A 25,445-nucleotide genomic window follows, 5' to 3' on the forward strand; every position below is an offset into this window, starting at 1 on the left:
ATGGAAAGAAAGCATGCAACTTACTGACAGTGATTCCTCTGGTCACATAGCTAAAAGAATTAGAGTAGAGAGGAGGACAAAATGGACTTCAACTTACATGCAAATTTTTTTATAGATCTGAAACAATTTAAAAAAATGCATATTTGTCAATCCAAGATAGTAAAACTTCTGTGGTTGTTACATTGCTGTCTGCAGTTTTCTATAAGTTTGAAAGTTTCAGGAATGAAAAAAAGAAGAAAATTATGGAAATTATGGAAGACAAGTTTGAGGAGAATTCCTGTGGGTCTGTGGAAATACCATCCTTGGGGAGTAGGCCACATGGATTTGGAAACCACTGCGATGGTAACCAGGCAAAGTTCCTTACACATCCAGCTGTGAATCCAAGGCCAAATGTGCACACACTTCTTCAGCCTGGCATATCTTTGTAAAAATAACCATAGCTCCTACTGATTTAATCACAATATTCATGGTAACTTTCAAAAGAGTTTCTGATCAAGTCTTAGAGGCATGAATCACCCATGTTGATGATTCATTTGTGAAATAAGAGAAACTCTCGATGTATATCCATTGACAAGGTAGAAAGAATTACAGTTTTTCTTAATTTTTAAATTTTTTAAATTTTTAAATAGATACAGGGTCTCACTATGCTGCCCAGGCTGATCTTGAACTCCTGGGCTCAAGCAATCTGCCCACCTTGGCCTCCTAAAGTGCTGGGATTACAGGCATGAGCCACCATACCCAGCCTGCATTAAAGTTTTTAGTGAGCCTTAGTGAATTGCCTTTGTTCCACATTGTATTTATAGAGTGAGATGAGATACTGAAGAAGCACCCATGTCTTATCTTTACAGGATTCAAAAGAAATTATTGGGTTCCATTTTCTTTACAATGAGAACCCTACATTATTTTCTGCCATCTTATTTTATCAGCCACAAAATATACATTAGCAAAATGATAGCTTTTAAATAAATGAGTTCTAATTTCCAAGTTGTAAATAATTGCTAAACACAACCATATTTCCTCTAGAGTAATTTTTCAGTTTAGCCAATTGTTCACTACTATAAAAACAAATAAATAAGTTACAAAACTACATACAGGAGAAGAAATAGCTTCAGGACCCATATAACTTTGAGTCAGGGTTGCATGAAATTGTCAAACCACAGCTCTCCCAAGATCTTCTAGTGTTAGTTGATTAGTCAAACCAGCAGGATTATTCAGTAATGGATTTTGCTCTGGGCAATGCTAACACAGCTATGCTCCTGATGAAAACTAACCTCGAAACCTGGGCCGCATTGCCTTTGACTAAAGCTCCATGTAATGATTAGCACTGCTCCTTTCTACACTGAAAATGAAAGAGAAAATTGAAGTAATTACGTTAGCAATTTTAGTAAAAAAGGAAATATCCAGATACTTGAGGCAAAGGGGAATTGGAGATTTGAACTAAGCAGATAACAATCTGAGTTCTCAATTTCACTTTGCCAAGAATATAAAGCCTTTTATAAATGAAGATTACCGAGCAGAGATTTCCAAAGATTATGTCTAGTCCACATGAGCAGAAGTCCCCAAATGAATCCTCTTCTGGCTATCTCAGCAAAACGTGGCATTAATTAAGGCTATTTCAGTTTTCTTGTGTTATTCAAATTTTCAGAGACTGTGTTTGCCAATGAGCTGTCAGGCAAGATACCCTCACAAACATGAAAATACAACTTTTTAATTCAGTTTCCACTTACCTTTGAACTTCTGGAGGATGGGCAGCTGTCACGAGGAACGTGGGTAACAGCTGTCAATGATTTTCATTTTGTCTCCCACCAAAGAACAAGTTCCTCCTAAGAAGTGGCAACGGCCTCTTCTTCCAGAGTTCAGTGGTCCCTTGTTGCATTTGCCCCCTATTATCTCAGCTACTCTGTTTTATGTTCTTTACTGCTTCTAGTGTGTTGTCACTGCTGATGTCATTATTCTTCTCCTTGGCTACCAGCACCCCCAATGCCAACCCTGTAGGATATGGGTCCAATAAATACCGCCTGGCCATGTATCCTTGTATTCTGTTTCTCTTGATGCTGTGGAATAATTTTGTATAACTTTAGAGTTCATCACTCCCCACCTACTCATGGCCCTGTCTTTCTTTCATTGGATCAATATTATTCAGGTAATATAAAAGAGGACCCTCAATTCATGAACCCTTACCTCCAGACGTAAATATTTTTAAGCCATTTCATTTGCACTGTCAGATTTTGTAACACTTTTATTTATTAATTGCCTAATATACTGGACTGATTAGGGAGTTTTGTCTTTTAGCAGTATGATACCTACAATCAGTTTGGCCCTCCTGTGAATAATAATGATTTCCTTCTGCCTACCTGCCTTTCAAACTTGGACTTTTGTTTCTCCTGCCTTTGGATTGCATGGAAACATCAACCTTTCCAGGGCCTTAAGCCTACCAGCTTTTGGACTGATACTACACCGTCAGCTTTCCTGGGTCCCGACCTTGCCAACTGCGATTCTATTCTTAGGACTTGTTTAGTCTCTAGAATTATGTGAGCCAATTCCTTATGTTACACACACACAAATATTATATATTATATATATAAGGTATATTATGTATATCATATATATCTATATATAATATATATTATACACATAAATATTATATAGATATAATATGTGACATATATACCAATATCTTATATATTCTTTTTCTCTGGGGAACCCTGACTGACACCAACTCCAGCTCACTCTGATATTTGTTTTGTTTACTATCCAAGTATTTTTTAAATTTTTTTTCTAAATCATGACTTTAGATTATTTTATTTTAAATGTTTCCCCACTTGTAAATAATTGAAGAACCTCATTCCCAAAGGCAGTTGTTCTATAATCAGCTTTCTCTTTTTCTTATAAATATTAAATCAAAATAAATGTGTGCTGGCCCTCCAGCCTGTTGCAATTCTTCAAACTATTCTTCATACTATGTTCATGACCTGTGTTCACGAAAAAGGGTCTCCCATGAACTTCTGCTCTATTCTAACCTCTGGAAGTTTACTGTCTGTGAGGCTTCATAAAGTGGCCTTACATTTTCCACAGCTGACAATGTCCCTCATGAACCATCATGTCTTATGATGCCCCCAAAGCTAATTGTCAATACTTAGGGCTCAGGGTAGTGCCCAGTTTTGTGAGATTGGATTACCTCTGGGTCAGGAAAAGGATTTTGCCTCAACACTGTGTCACTTTCCTACCAACCCTCCCCCAAGACAAAGGAGGACAACCAGATCCTGCTGGCACTTAAGACAGACTGTGACATTCCAGGCAGAAGCCAAGCTCCCTGTCTTTCCAGTTTTTTTTCTGTCCCTACCAAAGTTTTTAAAATTGTAAGTTCCATTTTAGTTAGAGCTCAAGCTCAAAGAAAAATGTACTTCCTTACCTTTAGCTGATATCAAGAATGTGTCTCCCAACACAGGGCTCAGTATTGAGAGGGCAGACTTCATCTGCTTCCAGAGATTACCGACCTTCCCTGTTGCATTAGGCAGCTTATTGTAGACTAAATCTTTCTCAATACAGATGCGCCTCAATTTCCAATGGTGTTATGTCTCAAAAAACTCATCATAAATAAAAAAAAAAATCACAGGTCAAAAATGCATTTAATGGCCTGATAAACACATCTTAAAGTCAAACATTGTAAATGTAACCATCATAAGTTGGAGACCCTCTGTATTTGTGAAAGTAGGAATAGGATGTTGAGAGCAGGAAGGAGAAAATTAAAAAAAACAACAACAGGTAAACATTTTAAACAATTATTTTATTAAACGATCATCTTTTACATGTCATCAGACCTTACCCCTGAAGTGCAAAAAACAGTTTGAGGTATTAAAACTGAAGAAACATTTGCACATATTTTGTAAGGTTTTTCACACTATAATAACTGTAAAATTCAGTATAACTAAATACTCCATATAACTGCAGATTTATAAGAACAAAGTTGTAAAAAACAGACCTGGTTTATCTCATTATAACTCTGATTCTTCCATTTATGATGAAAGGGTGGCAAAAAAAATGTGATAACTTAAGTTGCTTCCCAAGTGATATGTGTCCATTACTCGATTCTATAAAATGGAGTATAGAATTGAAAAGGCCAACAGCTGAAACAGCGGCCTTTCCAAAAGCATAAAAATCAAATTGACAAAACAGCTTAAATGATATAATGTCCTATTCACAGAACTGAATCGTAGAATCAATGGCAATTCACTTAAAGTATCTGAAATAGATTTACCAGCATATTTCAATACTATCCATGTACATACACGGTCACATTAGTAGTATGGTCAGTTAATCATGTTAACACAGATAATGCTCAGAATAGTCACTTCAAAGTTATTTTGAAGTCACACAGGGAAGAGTAGATTGGCTTTTTATGTGATTTACACTTTTTTTGTAAAGAAATTATCCAGAGACTTTCCAGATCCCACTTCACTTGGCGTCTACACCTTGGAATAAAAAGTTGATGCAGTTATATAGCTAATTATTGTAATATAAACACTTCATCCTGAAATATTCAGTCAAATTGGAGAAAAAGTGTTTTTCGACTTGAGGATTGATTTAATTATTAACTCACATTGTAGACATTTCATTTGAAGCAATTGCTTGATGATTTGAATGCGGTATAGTAAATTAAGTCCCGACTAATGGGTCACAAATGTTGAATAGAAATTAGTGATTACAGCAATTGCTTATGGTTAACATGGCGCTTCTAGTAACTTCACATGCTGGGTTTTGGGGTTGGCTATTAAATTGTTTTATTTGTTCAGCGCATAGGTAGCTTAAACAAAGAGAATGTTGATTTTTTTTGTAAGAACGTGGGCTGCTTAAAACTTGCTTTTTTGCAAAACTGATAAGGGATCAAATGCTTCTTGCAGTTTACTATTAGAGAAAAATATTGCTTATTAATGGCAATTATGACACCTACAAGAAGATACCTTAAAAAGAAACCCTCTCCTGCTTATTTACTGCCTGGCATCAAAAATATGGGGGAAGGAATATCTTTTTATGTAGATTCCAACAATGTTCTGCAAACTACACTTAACCTAAGTTTCCTTTTTGTTTTAGGAAAAAGAGAATCTAAATTGTTAAAAACCCTTCTAGGAACAGTATGCTTATGAGCTGATGATAATGTTCTCTTTTCACAACTACAGCTTGTTTTCACATATAATGATTCTTGAATTAAAAATAATCTTTGCATAGTTACCTCACTGCTGGAAGCACAGCTGCAACAGCAGCTGAACTGTTTACCTGGGAGGAGAGTTAACATGTGCTGGTGTTCTCACTTGAACCAGAAGAAGAAAACTGATCACAGCCATTCCTATTCTAATGAATAATGACCTAGGGCCACTTAGTATTAGCCTTGGAAGCTAACAACTATTTTCACTATCTTCTACACAAAAGGGTGCCCCAGGTTAAGAGATAGGTCCCAAGAGTTTCTTTTAAAATGAATATTATCAGATATGAAAATCGGCCAAAAACAGGAGGTCACACAATGAGTAGTTAAATCTCAGGTATCCAAATTGGCCAGTCCAATTAAAACACATCCTGAAGCTGGGAATATCTGGATTAAAACAAAAAGCAACATTTATTCTAGGACCACGTGCGCAAATCTAAATGCCATTAATGCTTCAGGGGGAAATGTAATACATTTCATTTTTTGTCTACTCCCACCTTTTATCTTTTAAACAACAATCAAAAGAAAACTGAAGTAAAATGAAATATTACTGATCCTATAAGCCTTAAGTCCTGAATATTTTTCACTTATTGTCAATATATTCATTGGTGGCCTAAAAATTCAGCTGGCCACGTATGTAAGTGACAATAGCAATATTATAAACTTCCTTCACTATCATTATGCTGACAAGCTACACTGTGAAATTTATCAAACCTACAAATATTGAATGTGGACTGACATGAAATTCAGATGGAACACTGACTGCAGTCACACATAGTTTAGTCAGTGAAGCCTTCTCCAGAGAGCAGGGACCTCTTACAGTCAGTCAAAGACTGGGTTTCTTATGCCATTCAATACTAAACTGGTGGGTCCCTTCCTGTGCAGAAGGGCCAGTGAGCACAGAAGAAGAGAAAAGCTCGTAACTCCCAGAATGACCATTCCTGATATCAGTGCACTGGTGATGGCGTTCAGCTGGAAGGGAGGCACACTTGGAGAACCTGCAGATAATGAAACACACCCGGTTGTAAAGGCCCCATATAATATTTATCTCACCTTAACCCAACTTTACCTGTAAAACATCTTTCATCAGTGTCTCATAGAATAGCAGCATGGCACTGAACTGTGTTACAATCTATTTGACTGTAATTCAACCCAATACCAAAGGACTGTATGGTTTAGAGGCTGCCCATGGGCAGCCAAAATCAAAAATACCAAAAAACTATCAAATGCTATAAAAATTGACCAATAGATCACATATGAGTTTGAAAACCCTCAGTGAACTGTTATCTAAAATGTACCAAACTTGGAAAACTCAAGCTCATTACACTTAGATGATTACAGCTTTGTAACTGATCACCAAAAATGTAAAAAACATTGCAAAATATGTTAATTATCTCACCAAGTTGTGAATTGTTGGTTGGAGTCTCATCTGAGGGGAAAAAACAGAAAAAGAGAAGTGACATCATCTCTCCAAATATTTACCTTTGTTTATTCTGATTAATAATTACTTTGTACCTACATTTTTACCTGTATCTCCTCTTACTTCCACCCATAATCTCCTTGAGTAAGGCAAAAATGAAAGTCCTCCTAAACCATTCTGCTTTTCCATGCCCTGTTTCATATGTCCTGGATTTCATCATCTTTCTATTCCCTAAGCCCACATCCTGCCCCTGCCCTAGGTTATACAAATGTAATAGAAAAAAATATATAGTGTGCTGTTTTCTTGCCTGCCAACTTTGTTTCATCATTTGCTCTCCAGTCAGGTTAGTGGGGGCAGTAATTGTTAATAGCTATTACATTTTTTATGGCCCTATAACCTGCTATTTGTTATTCTGTTATGCGGAATATTCATTATTTAGTGCCACTCTATTTTAAGTATTGCCAATTTGCCCAACATAATCTGCAAACACATCATTTTAAGTTCCAAGAAGATACATTTACACTTAATAACTATGTGAAAGGAAAACATGACTCCTGAGCTTGAGTTGTACTTTTATTTGCATCTGTTAAGTAAAAGATTGAAGCTGTTGATTTTTGACTTTTCCCTGCCAAACACAATAATAGATGCGATAAACATATTACTTGATTTCCCAATTTTTGTTGTCCAATTTGTCATCATGTTGCTATCAACCCTTGAGCTTGTACGAGCTCCTATTTCATATTTGAAATAACAATAATTTCATATTTGTGTTTTAATATTTGTGTTTGTTATTTGAACCATATAATGTGTGCAATTGACTTGTTTATTTCTGGAATATAAATATTATTACAATCAATATGTGTATAAAACCACATAGTTCATAAACTGCTACTTCATATATTATCACATTTCATTCTCACAGAAGCCATATGGTTTGGATATTATTGCTACCCCCATTTTACAGATAAAGAAATTTCCATCTGTCACAGCCTTTATGACAGAGTAAACATATGCTTAAAACAAAGCTCAGTTTCAGAGTCCTTTTTCTAAAATAATATAAACTGACCAAGTATGAAAAATATTTCTGGTTATGAAGATGAATATCTCAAGCTATGAAACTCTAGGATTAGTATTTCAAACAAGTAATGGGAGAACCTGGTGAGATATTTATAAAATATCTGACACCATTTTTTTTCGGACACATGAATCTTGGCAGAAACGATGGTTCTGCTGTCTGATCCTGAAGTACAATGCTCAAAATTAATACAGCACTCATCCATAGGATTCTTTAGAATGGTGCAATGGATCGCTATAGGACAAAAAGAAAAATAGCACACATTTTTATTATACAACATTCAGAAAAATCCTAACCTCTAACTAACACGACTTTATAATAACACTTCCTTCTCATGGAAACAGGTGGGATGAATGGACTATGGTCAATTCTTCCAAAATATCCATGTGCTCTTTTCCCAAGGTGAGCTGCCTCACTGGAACATAGGAAGGGAATATATAATGCTAAAAATTTATTTTTGAAAGCTATTCTTTTTTTTAGAAATCACACTTAATTGCTTTAAAATATTTCAACTAAAAAATAGAAAGTTCCTTTCTAATAAGCGTTCCAAATAAGACAAAAGTGCTATGACTAGATGCCCTCTCTGCTATTTTCTGCATCCTAAGGTTAACAAAAGTCAGACTGTCCCCCACACTCCCCGTATTACCGCCAACACTTTCATAGAAACAGTATCTCAGGTGTCATTAATGAGGACTTCCCTGTGGACAAAAATCTCCGTGTGTGGGGAAAAGATACACCCTTTTCCAAATAAGACTGGAATGACAAAATCCAGGTTCCAGGACTCTGAAAAAATGAAAGCATACTACCTTTGGCAGGTGGTTGAAATTGAAACCTGTGATATTCGAATACTATTTGGAATTGTATTTGACAGTGAATAAAAGTAGAGAGAATTGCTTTATCTGGTTGCTATTTCTGGTAGCCTCCAATCTTTGTATTATTGCAAAGAAAACACACAAACAAACAAAAAATCAAAGCACTGTATAGCCTTGAAACAGAAGGTAGACATGTTTTCAGGAGACTTTTATCCCACCACACTTTTTTTTCCTTGAACCCACTTGGTCTTGACATGTACATATATGCTAAAAGAAACACCTGAAGCCTTCTGGAATTAGAACTGATTGGAATACCAAACTTTTGGGGCTCTCCAAGAGTATATTTATCTATTTGAAAGCCTATAGGAGAAAGGTGATAGCAGCAATGCCATAGCCATTTGAAAGCCAGAGTGGCAGATAAATTGTCATTCTCTGCTTTCTCATGTAAGTAGTTGAAATAATAATAATAAAAAAATGACCACCAAAGATATATGCAGAATAATTTTTTTCTCTTAGTACTAGAAAAGTTTTTTTTTAAAAAAACTTTAATAGCCTATGTAGTAAAATGGACCACACATCTCAAATGAATAAGCACCGACCTTTTTACTTTTCACAGTGTTATGTTCATTAATAGTCTGTTTCTACCTCTGAACTCTAAGATCCCTGAGGACAAAGTCTGTGGCCTGTTTTCTGTTGTACTCCCAGTTCCTAGAAGAGTGCCAGTCCCATGAAGGGACAAACAAGTATGCTCAAATGAATTATTAACTACTCATAAAACTCAAGAGTTCTAATTGAACAAGAATACGGCTTGGGTTTCTCTACAGGAATTTAAGTAAACAAAACAATTAGGTATTGTTTTCTGGTGTTGGTGCCTTTAGATTTCCAGAATTGTACCCTTTGATAAGCATTTCCCTATCCAAGCACTTTTAGCGTTTTGAAGTTTTAAATAAGAACACTTCAGAAAATTTTTCTTGAGGGGTTGCATTACGAGAGTGTGAAGATTTTCCTAAGTCAAGTAACAAAACTATTAACTATGTTGGGTAAAAAATATCCAGAATGGATTTGATTTCATTAAAAAGCAAAACAAAACAGGAGTTCAGAGGTTTAACAACTTACTGAACTTGACCTAAGCTAGATGTCTAGGGAAAAGGAGTGGTTCAATGAGCAAATAGAGCAAAACTTCCAAGCATCAGAGAGCTTTGTAGAGAGCAAATCAAGCCTGAAATTGGACTTGTCTATATAAAATTGGCCACAGGACCTGAAGAGATAAATTCTAGCTGACCTAAGGTAAAAATAAAGTGAAACTAAGGAAAAAAGGTAGTTCTGGTCATGAAGTTGAACATGAAGTTTGCATAGGATTTGCATGTGGATGGATATGGCTTGAGTTCCGAGTTCTGTGTTCATGTGGAATTTTTAAAAATATATTTTTTCATGGATATCATAGTATTACAATGTAAACATCTTTATATATGTTCCTCTAGGCAGTGAGACCACCATGATGACCAAAGAAGACCACACCAAAATTTTATTTATCAAAATTATTTAAAAATAATTCAAGAGAGAATGAGAGAGGATTCAAGGGGACCCTGAAAGCTGAGTGTGCTCCTCTGGGGGCTCTGCTGGTGGAGAAACCTGAGGTGACCCCGAGACAACTCTAGCATGTTGGACAATAAGTGACATTCTTGAGGTGGAAACTGGTTGAAAATTGGAAAGAAATCCAGGCATGACATCAGAGGCATTGTGATAGCTCTTTGTGGTGTTAACATAGATATTTTGGGCAACTGGATGTGGGATAGATGAAACCTATAAACCTGGAGAGCTGGTTACTTATGTTAGAATTAGAGACTTCTACTTATTTATCTCTACTGGGATTTCGGGGGTCTTAGAATTTTTTTTTGTATTTTTAAAAATTATTTTACACTAATGATATGGTTTGTGTCCCCACCCAAATCTCATCTTGAATTATAGCTCCCATAATACCCACACTTTGTGGGAGGTAATTGAATCATGGGGGTGGGTTTTTCCCACGCTGTTCTCATGATAGTGAATAAGTCTCACGAGATCGCATGGTTTTATAAAGGGAGATTCCTCTGCACATGCCCTCTTGTCTGCCACCATTTAAGATACGACTTTGCTCTTCCTTTGCCTTCTGCCGTGATTGTGAGGCCTCCCCACCCATGTGGAACTGTGAATCCATTAAATCTCTTTTTCTTTATAAATTACATAGTCTCGGGTGTGTCTTTATTAGCAGCATGAGAATGGATGAATACAGCTAACAAATTATTTAAAATTTGTAATACTTAGTTTTGCGTAGGCAAGAAGGAAGTAAGAAGGTAATTAAGGAGGAAAAGCCATCTACCCAAGATGAACAGAAGAAATGTCACTTTAAAAGTTCTTTTCTTATAGCAAACTGACTCTAGATGTGCTCCATGGAAATAAAAATCTCTTTTATTGTGCCTACCCAAAAGCAATCCTAATTATTTGGCAACAAGAACTGAGTTTCCGTTCAATGTAATTCTATGAGCCATTTCTGAAAGCTAGATAGAGATCAAAAATGGAAATTTCACAAGCCACGTCCCAGTCTTTTTTTTTTTTTTTTTTTTTTTTTTTTGAGACAGAGTCTTACTCTGTCAGCCAGGCTGGAGTGTGGTGGCACAATCTTGGCTCACTGCAACCTCTGCCTCCCTGGCTCAAGCAATTCTCCTGACTCAACCTCCCAAGCAGCTGTGATCACAGGCGTATGCCACCACACCTGGCTAATTTCTGTATTTTCAGTAGAGATGGGTTTTCACCATGTTGGCAAGGCTGTGGTCTCGAACTCCTGACCTCAGGTAATCCGCCCTCCTCAGCCTCCCAAAGTGCTGGGATTACAGGTGTGAGCCACCGCGCCCGGCCAAACCAGTCATTTTTGAACCAGTCAAAGCACTGGTTTACCAATAATCTTCAGGGATTATGGGCTAAGTTTGAAATTTTATATTTAATATATTTCTGCATTATTGAAAGGGCCTATTAGTTTGTTTTTAAATAATGTTAGGTCTACACAAACACAGGCAGGAAAGTAATTAAAGCAATTGTCTGAATTTTTTCGGCCAAAATCACTTTTTGCTGATTTGCCTATTTCAGGCAAAACTTTCTTTTGACCGTGGGATGGGCAGCATGGAGAAAAGGTACCGAAAATCTAACTGAAACATAACAGCATTAAGGCTAATATAAAATGCAGAAAACATTATTAGCATATGATCCAAATCAGAATTATTCTCTTTTTTGGGGGAAAATTTAGAGCTACAGAGTTAGAAAAAAATCTTAAAACTTTTATTTTAAAAACGAAGAAATATTTTAAAACTTTATAAACTTGTTAAAAACTTTTACTTTAAAAACGAAGAAACATTTGCCCAAAGAAATGAAATAAAACCTCTAGTCACATAGCATATTAAAACAAAAGCTAAACCTAGAACCAGTTTTTCCAGCTTTAGTTTCAGAGTTTTTTATGCTGCATCTGTTTTATCCAATGGACTCTGGAAGTCTCTGGGTTCACACTGACTTAAATCTACAAAATCTATATCCGTTTACATTGTGTGTGTGTGTATGTATGTGTGTGTGTGTATGTGTGTGTGTGTATGTGTGTAGGTACATGTATGCACATATATTTGTATACATGAGAATATGTTTATAAAGAGTTATAAAGAGTTGTGTCCATTAGATCATATAAATTCATGAGCACAAATGAATGCAGTAGGTGAGAGTATATAATATGCAGAATTCTGAAAGGAAACAAATGGTACTCAAACTGGGCCATATATGGAGTGTTTAATAGGCTATTTATAAAGATGTAGAGAATTCACAAGAGAGACTAGTGTTAAGGGATAAGGAGAGGGTTTTCAGAGTAGTTCTAGGGAGAGAATTGTCTGGGAGGAGTCGTGTGGACTCCACAATTTCTGTGCCCTCCCATCTGCTTACAGCACCACCTATTGGTCAAGCCCAACCAGAAACTAGAGGACAAGGGAGCTAGAGGCTGCAGTACACTCAAATTAGTAGTCATGGGCGACAGCAGGGCAGAGGACGGAGAAGCGGATCCACAGGGTATCCAGGCAGATACACACGTCCAGCATGGTCTGGGCTCACGCCTGTAATCCCAGCACTTTGGGAGGCCGAGGTGGGTGGATCACGAGGTCAGGAGTTCAAGACCAGCCTGAGCAACATGGTGAAACCCCATCTCTACTAAAAATACAAAAATTAGCCAGGTGTAGTGGCAGGCGCCTGTAATCTCAGCTACTCTGGAGGCTGAGGCAGGAGAATCTCTTGAACCCGGGAGGCGGAGGTTGCAGTGAGCCGAGATCACACCACTGTACCCCAGCCTGGACAACAGAGAGACACTCCATCTCAAAAAATAAAAATAAATAAATAAATAAAACAGGTCCAGCGTGGCATACTCGTATGTGTGTGTGCGTGTGTGTGTATGTGTGTGTGTGAAAACAGGAAATGCAGCAAAGACAATATTGCCCTTTGTGTGAAAGTTGAGTAAACAAGGAAACTACTGTGAAATTAAAGTTGCTTCGTAGTTTATCTTGTCTCACAGTTAATTAGTGCTGTTTAGGAACCACTTTGAGTTCTCCTTAGAAGCCAAGTAATGAGGCATTTTGGAACCGTCTATTACTACATACAGAAGGAGGAGCACACTTACCACTCCGAGTAATGATGGGACCAGCAGAGAGCACCGCGCTGCCAGAAGAGCTCCGGGGGCTCCAAGTCGTCCTCCTCCCAGCATCTCTCCTTTCTCTGTGGCTGCAAATCTGAGGTGTTAATGAAAACAAATGAAATTCCACACCGGCGCAGAATTTTTTCTTTATGGCCATTTGGAAAGCAGATTCTTTTGGAAGAGATACCACATGTTTAATTTTATTCATTTCCTTCCGTGCATTTATTTAATTACTTTGCATGTAACTGCTACAGTGTTTCTTACCCTGGCTTGGGTCACATTTCTTATTTCCTCCCACTGTAATTGTGCACTGCTTCATTAATTTACATAGCTCAATGGCTCTCTTGAAAAAGTGCTGTGTTTATCAAACTTTTCTACTTTTATTTCTCTCAAGCCTTTAATAAATACTTCCCGGAAATGTTGGTCAGCATGGACTCAAGGTAATGTGGACTCTCCATTTACCCCCATCTGACATAGCTTATTAGTCCAAAGGGATCAATGAGTATGAAGAAACAGCTTCCCATTTATGCATAAATTGAACATAAATATAAACATATTAACGGTATTTCAAATTTAAAAAGGGCATGCATTTTTTCTCAGGTTAATAATGATGTGACCCTAGAGAGCCGGTCAGAATAGAAATTTTTTTATTCACTACTTTAAATGGATCTTTATTTTAATAGTGGCTGTATGCAATTCAGATGCACACCTTTCATTACTTTTAACTTTTAAGCTCAGTGATTTCCCGACCATCTGGCCACAATCTACCTTTCCAGCACCAGCCCAGTCCACTCCCTGGGTTTTCCAATCATCTCTGCTCTACAACCCTACTGAAGAACTAGAAGCTCTCTGATCACATTAATTTATGTGTCTCTGTCTTTGACCATCGTTTGGCCAGCAATGTCTCTCACACTCTTGGTTTTGGTTCTCTGAGGTTCTGTCCTCTTCGAAGTAACAGCTGGAGTTCATCTCCACCAATCCTCTCAACCTTTCCTGCTTCATCTCTCTCACAATGGTGAATACTGCCTGTTACTACAACCCATATATTTGTCTGCCTTTGCACCATAAGATTTTTGTCTTGATTTCTTCTGTGACTAGCTCATGATCCTAAAGTATAATCTAATTAAATTCAGAATTTGTGCACACCTCATCTCTGTATCCTCGGTATAATGGTTGGCACAAAGCAGGATATTTAGCAGATCTTTACTAGACAAATGAATAAATCCTACTTCAAACTATTTGACCTAACATATATTCACTTTCCATGCAGAAATTAGTTTCTGACATTTGATAACCTTTCAGCTTAAATCAATTCAACAACTTAGAATGAAGTTCCTTAAAAACATACCGGCATAAGGAAGGGGCAGTCATCTGCTCTGCAGAGCTTGGTAACGCAGTGCAAGAAGACAGTGGACATTTTCTGATTCTTGTGCTTCACAAATCGGAACACTTCAAACGAAAACCGGCCCCGCTGGCTTCGGCCATTCTCAATGACGGTGGTCTGAGGATCCTTGTCACAGCTAAATTTTAGAGAACGTGAAAACAGGACATCACTGGAAAGTACCAACCTACTGGGACTTGTAAATTAATTTCTACCGTATTAAGGATCCGCCATTACATTAAGAGCTAACAGAACCATGCCACGTTACAGATATTTAATCATAGCATAAGCTAATTCAACAGATATGACAATAAAACCTGGATCATAAAATTTAAACAGATCAGTTTCTGATTGCATTAACAGAAGAATTATACTTTCATATAGTTCAAAAATCCAAACAATTTAAAATATGTAGAAACCTGCCAGAGGTGATCTCATTTATTTTCATTCTCATTTATTTTCATTTATTTTCACATCATTCTCAGGGTATGTGAAAATAGAAACAGAAGCAATGTATTCTTATTGCCCTCCCTCTTTAAACAAATGATAGCATGTTGTCTACACTATGTTGTACCTCGCCTTTTAAAGATTTAGCAGTGTTAGAGATCTTTCCGTATCGATATTTAGAGAGCTTCGTCATTTTTTTCCACAGCTGTATAGTATTTCATCATGGACATGTTTCAGAGTTTATTTAATCAGTTTCCTATTTATGTGCATGCATTGTTTTTGAATCTTTTGCTTTCTAAAAACAAAGTAATAATGAATAACCTTACAATATATCACGTTGAACATGTACAGGATTATCTACAGAATACGTCCATATAATCATTTAATAGATATTGTCATGTTGCCCTATATAAATATTGTTCAATTTTGGACTTCACAAGCAATATATGAAAACAATGCTTACTTCTCCAGAGCTACATCAGCAAAATGTATGGATAAAATTTTTTATTATTCCCTATTTGAGAGTAAAAATGAACTATCACCCTATAATTTTAACATATTTTTCTTATAATTAATGAGTTTGTGTATCGTCACATACCTTATAGTCATTTGCATTTCTTTATCTGAAAATGGTTTATATCTTTTGATCAAATTCTGTTGTGTTCTTGGCCATTTTCTTTCTGATTCTTATGAGTTCTTTTATGTATTAAGAAGAGTGGTTACTGGTTATTATATAAGTTGCAAATTGTTTCACTTCGTTATTTGGCTTTGGACATTCCGTGTATGTGTGTGTGTGTGTGTGTGTGTGTGTGTGTGTGTGTGTGTGTACAGTTTTATTCTTACGTAGTTAAATTTTCAATATGTCATTTTGTGGCTTCTAGTATTTAGACTGAAGACAGTTTCCTTACTCCAAAGTTTTAAAGGTATTTCTCTTGTTTTATTCTACCACTTTTAAAGTTGTAGTTTTTACCTTTAAATTAATAATCTATATAGGTTTTATTATGGTATATTGAGTGAAGTATAGGTCCAATACTATTTTTTATCTTACTGTTATCCATGTCCAACACTGTTTTAAAAAATCTACTTATCCCACTGATTTGTGGTACCACACTCTATCTTACACTAAATTCTCATATGTTTGGGGATCTATTTCTCAGTTTACTGTTCTATGACTTTTGTCTATGTGTCTAGCTTTGCATAATATCACATTCCTTTAATAACTGTAGACATTTTATTGATTGTGACATCTGATAGAACCATACTCTGCTCATTTCCATGTTGATTCTCCCCTTATCTTTTTGTATTTGTCATTTATCCCTTTTTTTCTTGATGTGATTAGCTTATGATTCTCTACTAATGTATTTTTTCAAGGAACCTACTTTTTCTTAACTTCTTCCAAAACATTGGTTCATATTTTCATTTTTGATACAAGCCTTATTTATGGGTTTTACAACTTCCAAGTGGTGAGGACTTTCTGGTTTTTGATATCGTTATAAATTGCTGTCTCACTGTATATAGCTTATTGCTAATATCATTTAGATTTTCTGTATCCTTACCTCCTTACTTACTTGTTAGCCACAAGAAGTAAGTTTTGTAAGAGGTAAAATTCTAATTTTTTAATTTTATTTCTATGTCTTTTTATATTTCCCCTGGTTTCCACTTAATGAAATCTTCAATTTCATCCAGGGCATAATTTCATTATATCAATGTAAGATTTTTTTTTTAATTCAGGAAAGTGTTCCTGGATTATATTTTTAAACATGTGTTCTATTATTTTGGCTTTTGGGGGGACAATTCTAATTATGCATATTATACATATATTGAATTCCCTTTCTCACCTTTTTCTTTCTTTCTTACTTAATCCTCTTTTTATTTTCCTTCATATTCGTTTATTTTTATTTGTATTTCTTATACTTATCTTCCATGTCCCACACTGTTTCTGCTGTGATCTGTACTCCTTTGAATGCCTTCTAATTACATGTCCCTTCCTCTCACACATTTTTTTATATTTCTATTTATTTTCACTTATCCCAGTTTCCTTTTCACATTTCCATAGCCATGGCTTTTACTGTCCTATCCTTACTTACCTAAGTTCTCATAATTCTGTCTTCATAACCATGATGCTTTTCGCTTTTTAAAAATTAATGTGGGAATGTATATATTATATATTCCATGGAAGCATTTTTCTGGTGAGTTTAATTCATCTTTAAATTTTCTTTTATGCCATTTTCGATATTTTTCCTGTAGAATATTGGAACACTGCAAGAAATACCTGCATGTGTTTATCATTCAAGTTTGAAAGAGTTGGATTTCCCTAAACCTAAAATTTTTAGGACCCCTAAGGCAATGTGGAATGGTAAATACCTTCCTTAAGGGTTTCCCCAACTCAAGGGCTCCCTCCTCTGTTTTGAATATAGCAGAACAGTGCAGCTGACTGAACTTAAAAGATATTCACAGGGTTCTACCATCAGCCCTGGGTTCCTGAGGTTTATTCACCAACCTTGCCACCAAGGGCAGAGCCCCTGCCTTCCCAGGCGATTCCTTTACCTTTAGAAGGTATACTTTTCCTGGTACGTTATGAGATCTGCCACTTCTGAGGCTCTGAGCATTCTCTACTGTTTTTTCTTCAGATTCCCCAGCTCTGGGGATAGCAGTTTCCTTTCAAAGTAGTGCCCTTTCCTTCTAGGTGTGTATTTCTTTTTTTTTTTCTTTTAATATTATTATTATTATTATTATTATTATTATACTTTAGGTTTTATGGTACATGTGCACAATGTGCAGGTAAGTTACATATGTATACATGTGCCATGCTGGTGCGCTGCACCCACCAACTCGTCATCTAGCATTAGGTATATACCTAGGTGTGTATTTCTCCAGCTGCTTCTGGGAGCTGACTCCCTTAGGACCCCTCAGCACCCACTTTTCTTCCTTGCCTTCCTTACTGACTCTTCTACACTCTGCTTTTTACACCATTTTCTCTTGATCTGAACTGTTTTCACCAACACTAGCATTTACTTTAGAATTTCTACGTTTTCTTTTCCTCCTAGATTCACAAAAAAGGATATTTGGGAAATTTTTTTTCTTTAGTTATATATTTCACTCTGAATGGCTTCCAATACGAAAACTGAAAAGATTCAGAACTAAGCTGCTTCTATATTCACACTAGAAGTCTGATGATCATGTTCCAGATTATCAATATACGAGGATTATAGAAGTTTGGGAAAATAAGAGAAATGTCAAAAAAGAAAAATCCATAACCCTACCAAGCATAAGTAACCACTGTGAGCCTTTTGCTGTTTCTCTTTACAGTCTTTTCTGTTATATAAATGAAGTTCATTATATATACAATTATATATTATAATCCTTTTCCTTGATATTTTAATACCTTTAAATGTTAAAGAATCAATTATTTTCAAAGATAGAAATACCAGTAAGACAGAAAGGGAGAAGGTAGGAGAAAGCCAACCATTTTTTTTCTATCTAATACATAACTTTATATGATTGTAGTGCCTGTACGGACTCTCAACTTACTGGTTGTCCATAATTCACCTAGCTATTTCCTTATTGCTGAATGTGTAATTTGTTCCCATGTTTTACTATTTTAAATTTCACTGATAGACCAGAATATCATAAATATTTTAAACTATATTTCCCAATTTGTAGAGCTAGAATCAAAGAATATGAAACTTTTAAGGCTTTTGATATCTACTGACATTTTTTCCCAAAAATGTTGCCCAAATTAACATTTACAGAAATAGAATATGTAAGAATAACAGTTTGACCATACCCTCTGAACATCATCTTGCCCTTGATTAGCCAATAAAGTGTATTCTTTTGGTTTCCCATTATATTACTTCCATCATGTCAATAAGCTGCAGTGAGCTGAGCCAACTGCAATTTATAAGCATGATTAGAAGACATTGCTTGACTCTCAAGTCTGTTGGGCTGTCAGATAAAAATGCTGAAAAGGAACTAAGATGATTGAATGGTTTTATGATCAATGTCCTCTTTCCCCAAATGTATATTACATTCGCTCTATCACTGTCTATTGGGGAAGAAGGATGAAGTTATTGGCTCTAATAAGAAAAGGAGTGGTAGGTTATATTATAGTTTTATACTAAATACTGATAAATGAACAAAAGTATTTTGGGGTCTAAATTATCCAGGCCATTACTTTAATTTTACTCTCCTTTTGACATATGAGACAGTCTAGTTGCAGATAAATAGTAACCTCCATTGCATTTCTTTTCCTGCGAATAATATCCTAACTGTGCTTTTCCTAAGACAGTGAAATATTCCCATATCTCCTAAACATGAATAAAACATCTTTGGTGGACCTAACTTACTTACAACTCTGATTCAACAATAGCTTTATCAGCATTTTGTGTTGAAAACTGCTCTCAAATTTTATACTTTCAGCTTTATAAGGACTCAGAGTTCAAAATGTAAAACTTGAAATTCAAAAGCTATAATAGTGCTTTATAATTTATCTGACTTAGATATTCCATTTCAATTATCTACAACTGGGTCATTGGTATCAATACAATACTTAGACAGCTAAGTCTTACCTAAGGAAGAGATCATATCGAATGTCATCATTTGGGTTTCCTGATGGGGTAGTATAGCAATAATCCATTAAAACATTCCATCTGAAAGAATGTAAGCAAACATAATCTAGAGTCAGAATTTCCTTTTGGGTATTAGTTACTAATACAAGGGAAGTAAATATTGAGGAACTTCTTTTACCTTCTTTCTTTCTTTTCTTTTTTTGAGACAGAGTCTTGTTCCCTCACCCAGACTGGAGTGCAGTGGCGCCATTTCGGCTCACTGCAAGCTCCGCCTCCTGGGTTCACAACATTCTCCTGCCTCAGCCTCCCAAGTAGCTGGGACTACAGGTGCCCGCCACCATGCCCAGCTAATTTCTTTCTTTTTTTTTTTTTTGTATTTTTAGTAGAGACGGGGTTTCACCAGGTTAGCCAGGATGGTCTTGATCTCTTGACCTCGTGATCCACCCGCCTCGGCCTCCCAAAGTGCTGGGATTACAGGCGTGAGCCACCATGCTTGCCTGACAAACTTCTTATCTCATGTAATATAATTGTTTATTACTTGTTATTTGCAGGGGTTTATTGTTTATTAAAACTTTCTCTTATTCCATCCTGCTTATTTCACATGTATGCCTGTATCAAAACATCTCAAGTACCCCATAAATATATACACCTACTATGTACCCATACAAGTTTTTAAAAATTGATAACTTTCTCCTAAACTCAAAGTGTTTAAAAATCTGCACCAAATTGTCAATTTCACATTAAGTGGAGTCAAGTCTAATGCCATAAAATAATTGTGTACAAGACAACTGAATGGTCAAAGTCTGAGAAGTAAACTTTAAAATGAGCTACATAGATGCTTATATGTTCACTATAAATAATAGCTTTTTGTTTCTAGGTATTACTGTCTCTAACAGAATCAGAGAATATTGTAATACCAAATACAGCAAAGGAGTTTAGAGCATAAATTGTACATCAGGATCAGTGGTTTGGTGACTGAGGAGTCCATAATAGATGTGTTAGGGTGAAGAAAGCCATGAGGCACATACATATCCACAGCCTTCCTCCACAAGGTTAGATTTTGCTCACATTTATACATTAGTCCATTCCAACTCTGATGTTATAAAAAAAAAATACTAATCCATGGGAAGCGAATGCCAATGAAATGGAAAAAACTCCTGCATTATTAAAGGACAATTTTAAAGACTCATACAAGAATGGAAATATTCTTCAGGACAGGAAGGGAGAAGGTAAAGAAGAACTAAATTTCTAGAGTATACCAATCTCTTCAGGATGCAAAGTTTAAATAATAATACATGAGCAACCCAAAACAGGCCATTTTCACATTACATTTTTTTATAGGGCAGGGTTAGAGCTTCAGCTTTTGAGTTCGATTTCAGTTTGATTGCTCTGAATTTTCTTAAGTATCATCTGAAATTTAATAGTTTTTTTATAGAGATGTTTCTGGAGATCATTTTATGTAATTTTGACACACTCTTATGCAGAGTCCTTTCATTCTTTAATAAATTCATATTGAAGAGTAACATACATATGGAAAAGCAAGCAAATCAAGTGTTCGCAGAATGACTACATTTGGTTAATCATCTTTCCAATGAAGAGATACAACATTTCGGCATCCCAGATCTTCCCATACCCCGTTCCAAGAACCACCCCCCTTCTTTATGGGAAGACATGTTATTCTCCAATTAATGACAGAATGTGAGTGTAACCTCTTAAACTTTGTAATTTGTTATTTCTTTTTAGTAGCATGCCTAAATGGTGTGGCAATGATAATATTTTCAAACTGAATTTAAAAATGAATGGCCCAACTTTATGACTCATGAGGGTTTAGGCAGTCAAAGAGTTTTAACCTAAAAAAGATAAGAGCTTGAAATTACCTGCCATCCAGATTAGTGGCTTGGACAGCTGCAAATACTTTGGTTTTCAAAGGTAATCCTATACTGGGGATAATTAACTGCTGGTTGTAGGTTGAATCCTAATGATGAAACAATAAAAAATCTATTATTACCTCCCCAACAACAGCACACTTACTACTTAAAACAACAATATTAGAGAGAAAAAAAAAAAAGAAAGTAAATCAACATAAACCTACAGAATCAATCCAAAAAGGATTTACATGACCCTCTGGTTTCTTGGCAGAACTGTTATTAAGCCATATCCATGTAACAAATTGATTTCATGAATGAATCTTTTTGTTTCCTAGTTTACCATATATGGTGGCTAATGTTCAGTGTATCTAAATTGTATTCAGTGGTCACTAGTTAATATTCAGTTTGGTTAATATTCAATGCTCAATATTTAGTTTACTTAATGTTCCATTTATTTGATTATATTAGAGACTAATATTCAGTTTATTTAAATTACATCTGCTTAAATTTAAGCCCTTTACTGTAGACACTGTAGTTCTTATACTTCTGATAATATTTTATTTACCCAAAATCACTTACCTGGCAACTTGAAATTGTTAAAATTTAATTGAAAACCAAAGTAAGACCATTTTAAAGTCACACAAGAGGAGAAATTTTCTTCTAGGGAGAATGGGAGAAACTACAGGAGAACCAAATTTCTAGAATATATCAATATCCTCAAGATGCAAGCTTTAAATAATAATACACAGAAAACCAAAATGAGACATTTACACATTACATTTTTTATAGGGCAAGATTCAGCTTTTGAGACAAACACAGACTCCAAGCTGCTAAAATACATGCCATATGGTTCCTGCACAAATTCCCTAGAGGTCACTTACAGAAGGGTATCTCAGGACTTCATTTTTACTTTTCTACCCTTATTTTAGACCAATTCTAGAGAGCTTATTTGTATCATTCTCAAATCCACAGTAGATTAAAGCATCGGATTAGAAATTAAGAAGTAGCAGGTACTTGTAGATATGTGGCATTATTTCTGATGGCTCTGTTCTGTTCCATTGATCTATATCTCTGTTTTGGTACCAGTACCATGCTGTTTTGGTTACTGTAGCCTTGTAGTATAGTTTGAAGTCAGGTAGTGTGATGCCTCCAGCTTTGTTCTTTTGGCTTAGGATTGACTTGGCGATGCGGGCTCTTTTTTGGTTCCATATGAACTTTAAAGTAGTTTTTTCCAGTTCTGTGAAGAAAGTCATTGGTAGCTTGATGGGGATGGCATTGAATCTGTAAATTACCTTGGGAAGGATGGCCATTTTCATGATATTGATTCTTCCTACCCATGAGCATGGAATGTTCTTCCATTTCTTTGTATCCTCTTTTATTTCCTTGAGCAGTGGTTTGTAGTTCTCCTTGAAGAGGTCTTTCACATCCCTTGTAAGTTGGATTCCTAGGTATTTTATTCTCTTTGAAGCAATTGTGAATGGGAGTTCACTCATGAATGAACTCCAACAAATTTACAAGAAAAAAACAAACAACCCCATCAAAAAGTGGGCGAAGGACATGAACAGACACTTCTCAAAAGAAGACATTTATGCAGCCAAAAAACACATGAAAAAATGCTCAACATCACTGGCCATCAGAGAAATGCAAATCAAAACCACAATGAGATACCATCTCACACCAGTTAGAATGGCAATCATTCAAAAGTCCGGAAACAACAGGTGCTGGAGAGGATATGGAGAAATAGGAACACTTTTACACTGTTGGTGGGACTGTAAACTAGTTCAACCCTTGTGGAAGTCAGTGTGGCGATTCCTCAGGGATCTAGAACTAGAAATTCCATTCGACCCAGCCATCCCATTACTGGGTATATACCCAAAGGACTATAAATCATGCTGCTATAAAGACACATGCACACGTATGTTTATTGCGGCATTATTCACAATAGCAAAGACTTGGAACCAAGCCAAATGTCCAACAATGATAGACTGGATCAAGAAAATGTGGCACATATACACCATGGAATACTATGCAGCCATAAAAAATGATGAGTTCACGTCCTTTGTAGGGACATGGATGAAATTGGAAATCATCATTCTCAGTAAACTATCGCAAGAACAAAAAACCAAACACCGCATATTCTCACTCATAGGTGGGAATTGAACAATGAGAACACATGGACACAGGAAGGGGAACATCACACTCTGGGGACTGTTGTGGGGTGGGGGGAGGGGGGAGGGATAGCATTGGGAGATATACCTAATGCTAGCTGACGAGTTGGTGGGTGCAGCGCACCAGTATGGCACATGTATACATATGTAACTTACCTGCACATTGCGCACATGTACCATAAAACCTAAAGTATAATAATAATAATAATAATAATAATAATAAAAGAAAAAAAAAAGAAACTGCCAAAAAAAAAAAAAAAAAAAAAAAAAAAAAAAAAAAGAAGTAGCAGGTATAATTTGATAATGAAGAAAACCAGAAAAAATAGAGTGCAAAAAACAAACCAAAAACACCCTCCACGTTTAAGCAGTCACATCATTTAACATAGAGGCCAATTGTTTCCCTAAACTTAGTAATTCTGAAGACATTGCTGTTTGGCAGAAAAGTTTTTAATGTTCATTATAAAATCTTAAAATCATTGGGAAAGACAACATATCAACCATAATATCTTTAGAAGGCTTGGAAGAAAGCGAAATATTTTGAATTTTATAATTTAAGACAGTAATAGTTTGGATGCTTCACTTTTGAAAAAATGTTAATACGGAACATTTTATTGCCAAATAAAGCCAAATATATGAGATATACTTAAAAACTGATACTCTTCAGTCTTTTGTTTTCTATATTTTGGTGATAAATGATTAGCTCCTCTAACCATGTCTGATAGGTAGTATTTTTATGTGATTATCTTTCAGGCTCCCTTTTCCAACTTCTCCAAATAATCTACACTTCATTAACTATACAGCCCTTTCATCTTATATTTGCATCAGTATTGTGCAGAAGAGTGCTAACTTTCTTTACAACGTTATATTGCTGAGTCATTTTGCAAATTACATATGATCCAGCTGTGATTTAATTATGAATCATCAATTTTTTCCTACTGAAATTGCTTCTAAGAGGTAATTTTCCGACTTTAATTTGTGTGGTGGCTTTTACTCATTAGTAATATATTGTCCCTAAAATCAATTATATCCATTTTAATTTTTCTCCAACATTTAAAAAATGTTCATAATTATGATAACCTTATCTAATATTTGCTGACTCTCCACCCTCCCAGAAGAATCTAACATTTAGGTAGAATTCCAATACACAAAGGCATCCTTACTTTCCATTTCCACAATCAACAAAACTGACATATTTATATTGCACAAAATAAAGCCACAGTTCAACTAGTAATCTGCATATATGAAAATCACATAGCTGATAGAAGTCATTGGTTTTCTAAATATAATTTCCCCTCAGTATACTTACTGAATTCCAGAGCACATAAAAATAAACAATTGTGCTACATCAAACTGAGTACAACTTTTCCTCTCCAAACAACAGATCAGAAAATGAAAGTAGTAGGGATGTACTATAAAATTTCATTATCCTCAAGGATTAGAAATAAAAAACGTTCCACATGAAATAGGAATTAATGGCTTCAAAAGATTATAATATTTTATTTGGAATGCTACAATAAAATTACCTCTGGCTAGCTACACGTTAATATTTCAAAAAATAATAAGTATGATTTTGGATCAACTAACGAAAGTATATCAAACTTTTTTCTAGTGTAAATTACTGATTTTTAAATATCCTGTAAAATGGCAAAATACTATGATGACACTGTGTTAAAAAATTTTTAGTTTGAGGCATTGAAACTCTTCTGTATTATACAGCAATGATGAGCAAATGCCACTTTATATTTATCAAAACCCATAGAATGTACAAGAGGAAGAGTAACCTAAACATAAAAGAAATGTCAACTATGGA

At 35.5% G+C, this 25,445-nt stretch overlaps 1 protein-coding gene and 1 long non-coding RNA gene across 3 annotated transcripts in view; both read right to left on the minus strand.

The window, feature by feature from the left end:
* The window catches only part of LOC129058489 (uncharacterized), a 188,833-nt gene extending 186,952 nt beyond the window's left edge, over positions 1–1,881 (minus strand). The window contains exon 1 of the long non-coding RNA XR_008523620.2: positions 1,728–1,881. This is a non-coding gene — a long non-coding RNA (uncharacterized LOC129058489). The remainder of the gene's footprint in view (positions 1–1,727) is intronic.
* A 4,141-nt stretch (positions 1,882–6,022) lies between these two features.
* ZPLD1 (zona pellucida like domain containing 1) overlaps positions 6,023–25,445 on the minus strand; it is a 44,074-nt gene continuing 24,651 nt past the window's right edge. For both annotated transcript variants that reach the window (XM_024245127.3, XM_063722644.1), the window contains 6 exons: positions 21,477–21,574; positions 19,600–19,680; positions 14,552–14,723; positions 13,189–13,297; positions 6,600–6,629; positions 6,023–6,198 (listed from right to left, as the gene is read on the minus strand). In XM_024245127.3, coding sequence (XP_024100895.3) covers positions 6,023–6,198; positions 6,600–6,629; positions 13,189–13,297; positions 14,552–14,723; positions 19,600–19,680; positions 21,477–21,574 — 666 coding nt within the window. The remainder of the gene's footprint in view (positions 6,199–6,599; positions 6,630–13,188; positions 13,298–14,551; positions 14,724–19,599; positions 19,681–21,476; positions 21,575–25,445) is intronic.

This window comes from Pongo abelii, chromosome 2 (genome assembly GCF_028885655.2).
Source record: "Pongo abelii isolate AG06213 chromosome 2, NHGRI_mPonAbe1-v2.0_pri, whole genome shotgun sequence".
Classification (NCBI taxonomy): domain Eukaryota; kingdom Metazoa; phylum Chordata; class Mammalia; order Primates; family Hominidae; genus Pongo; species Pongo abelii.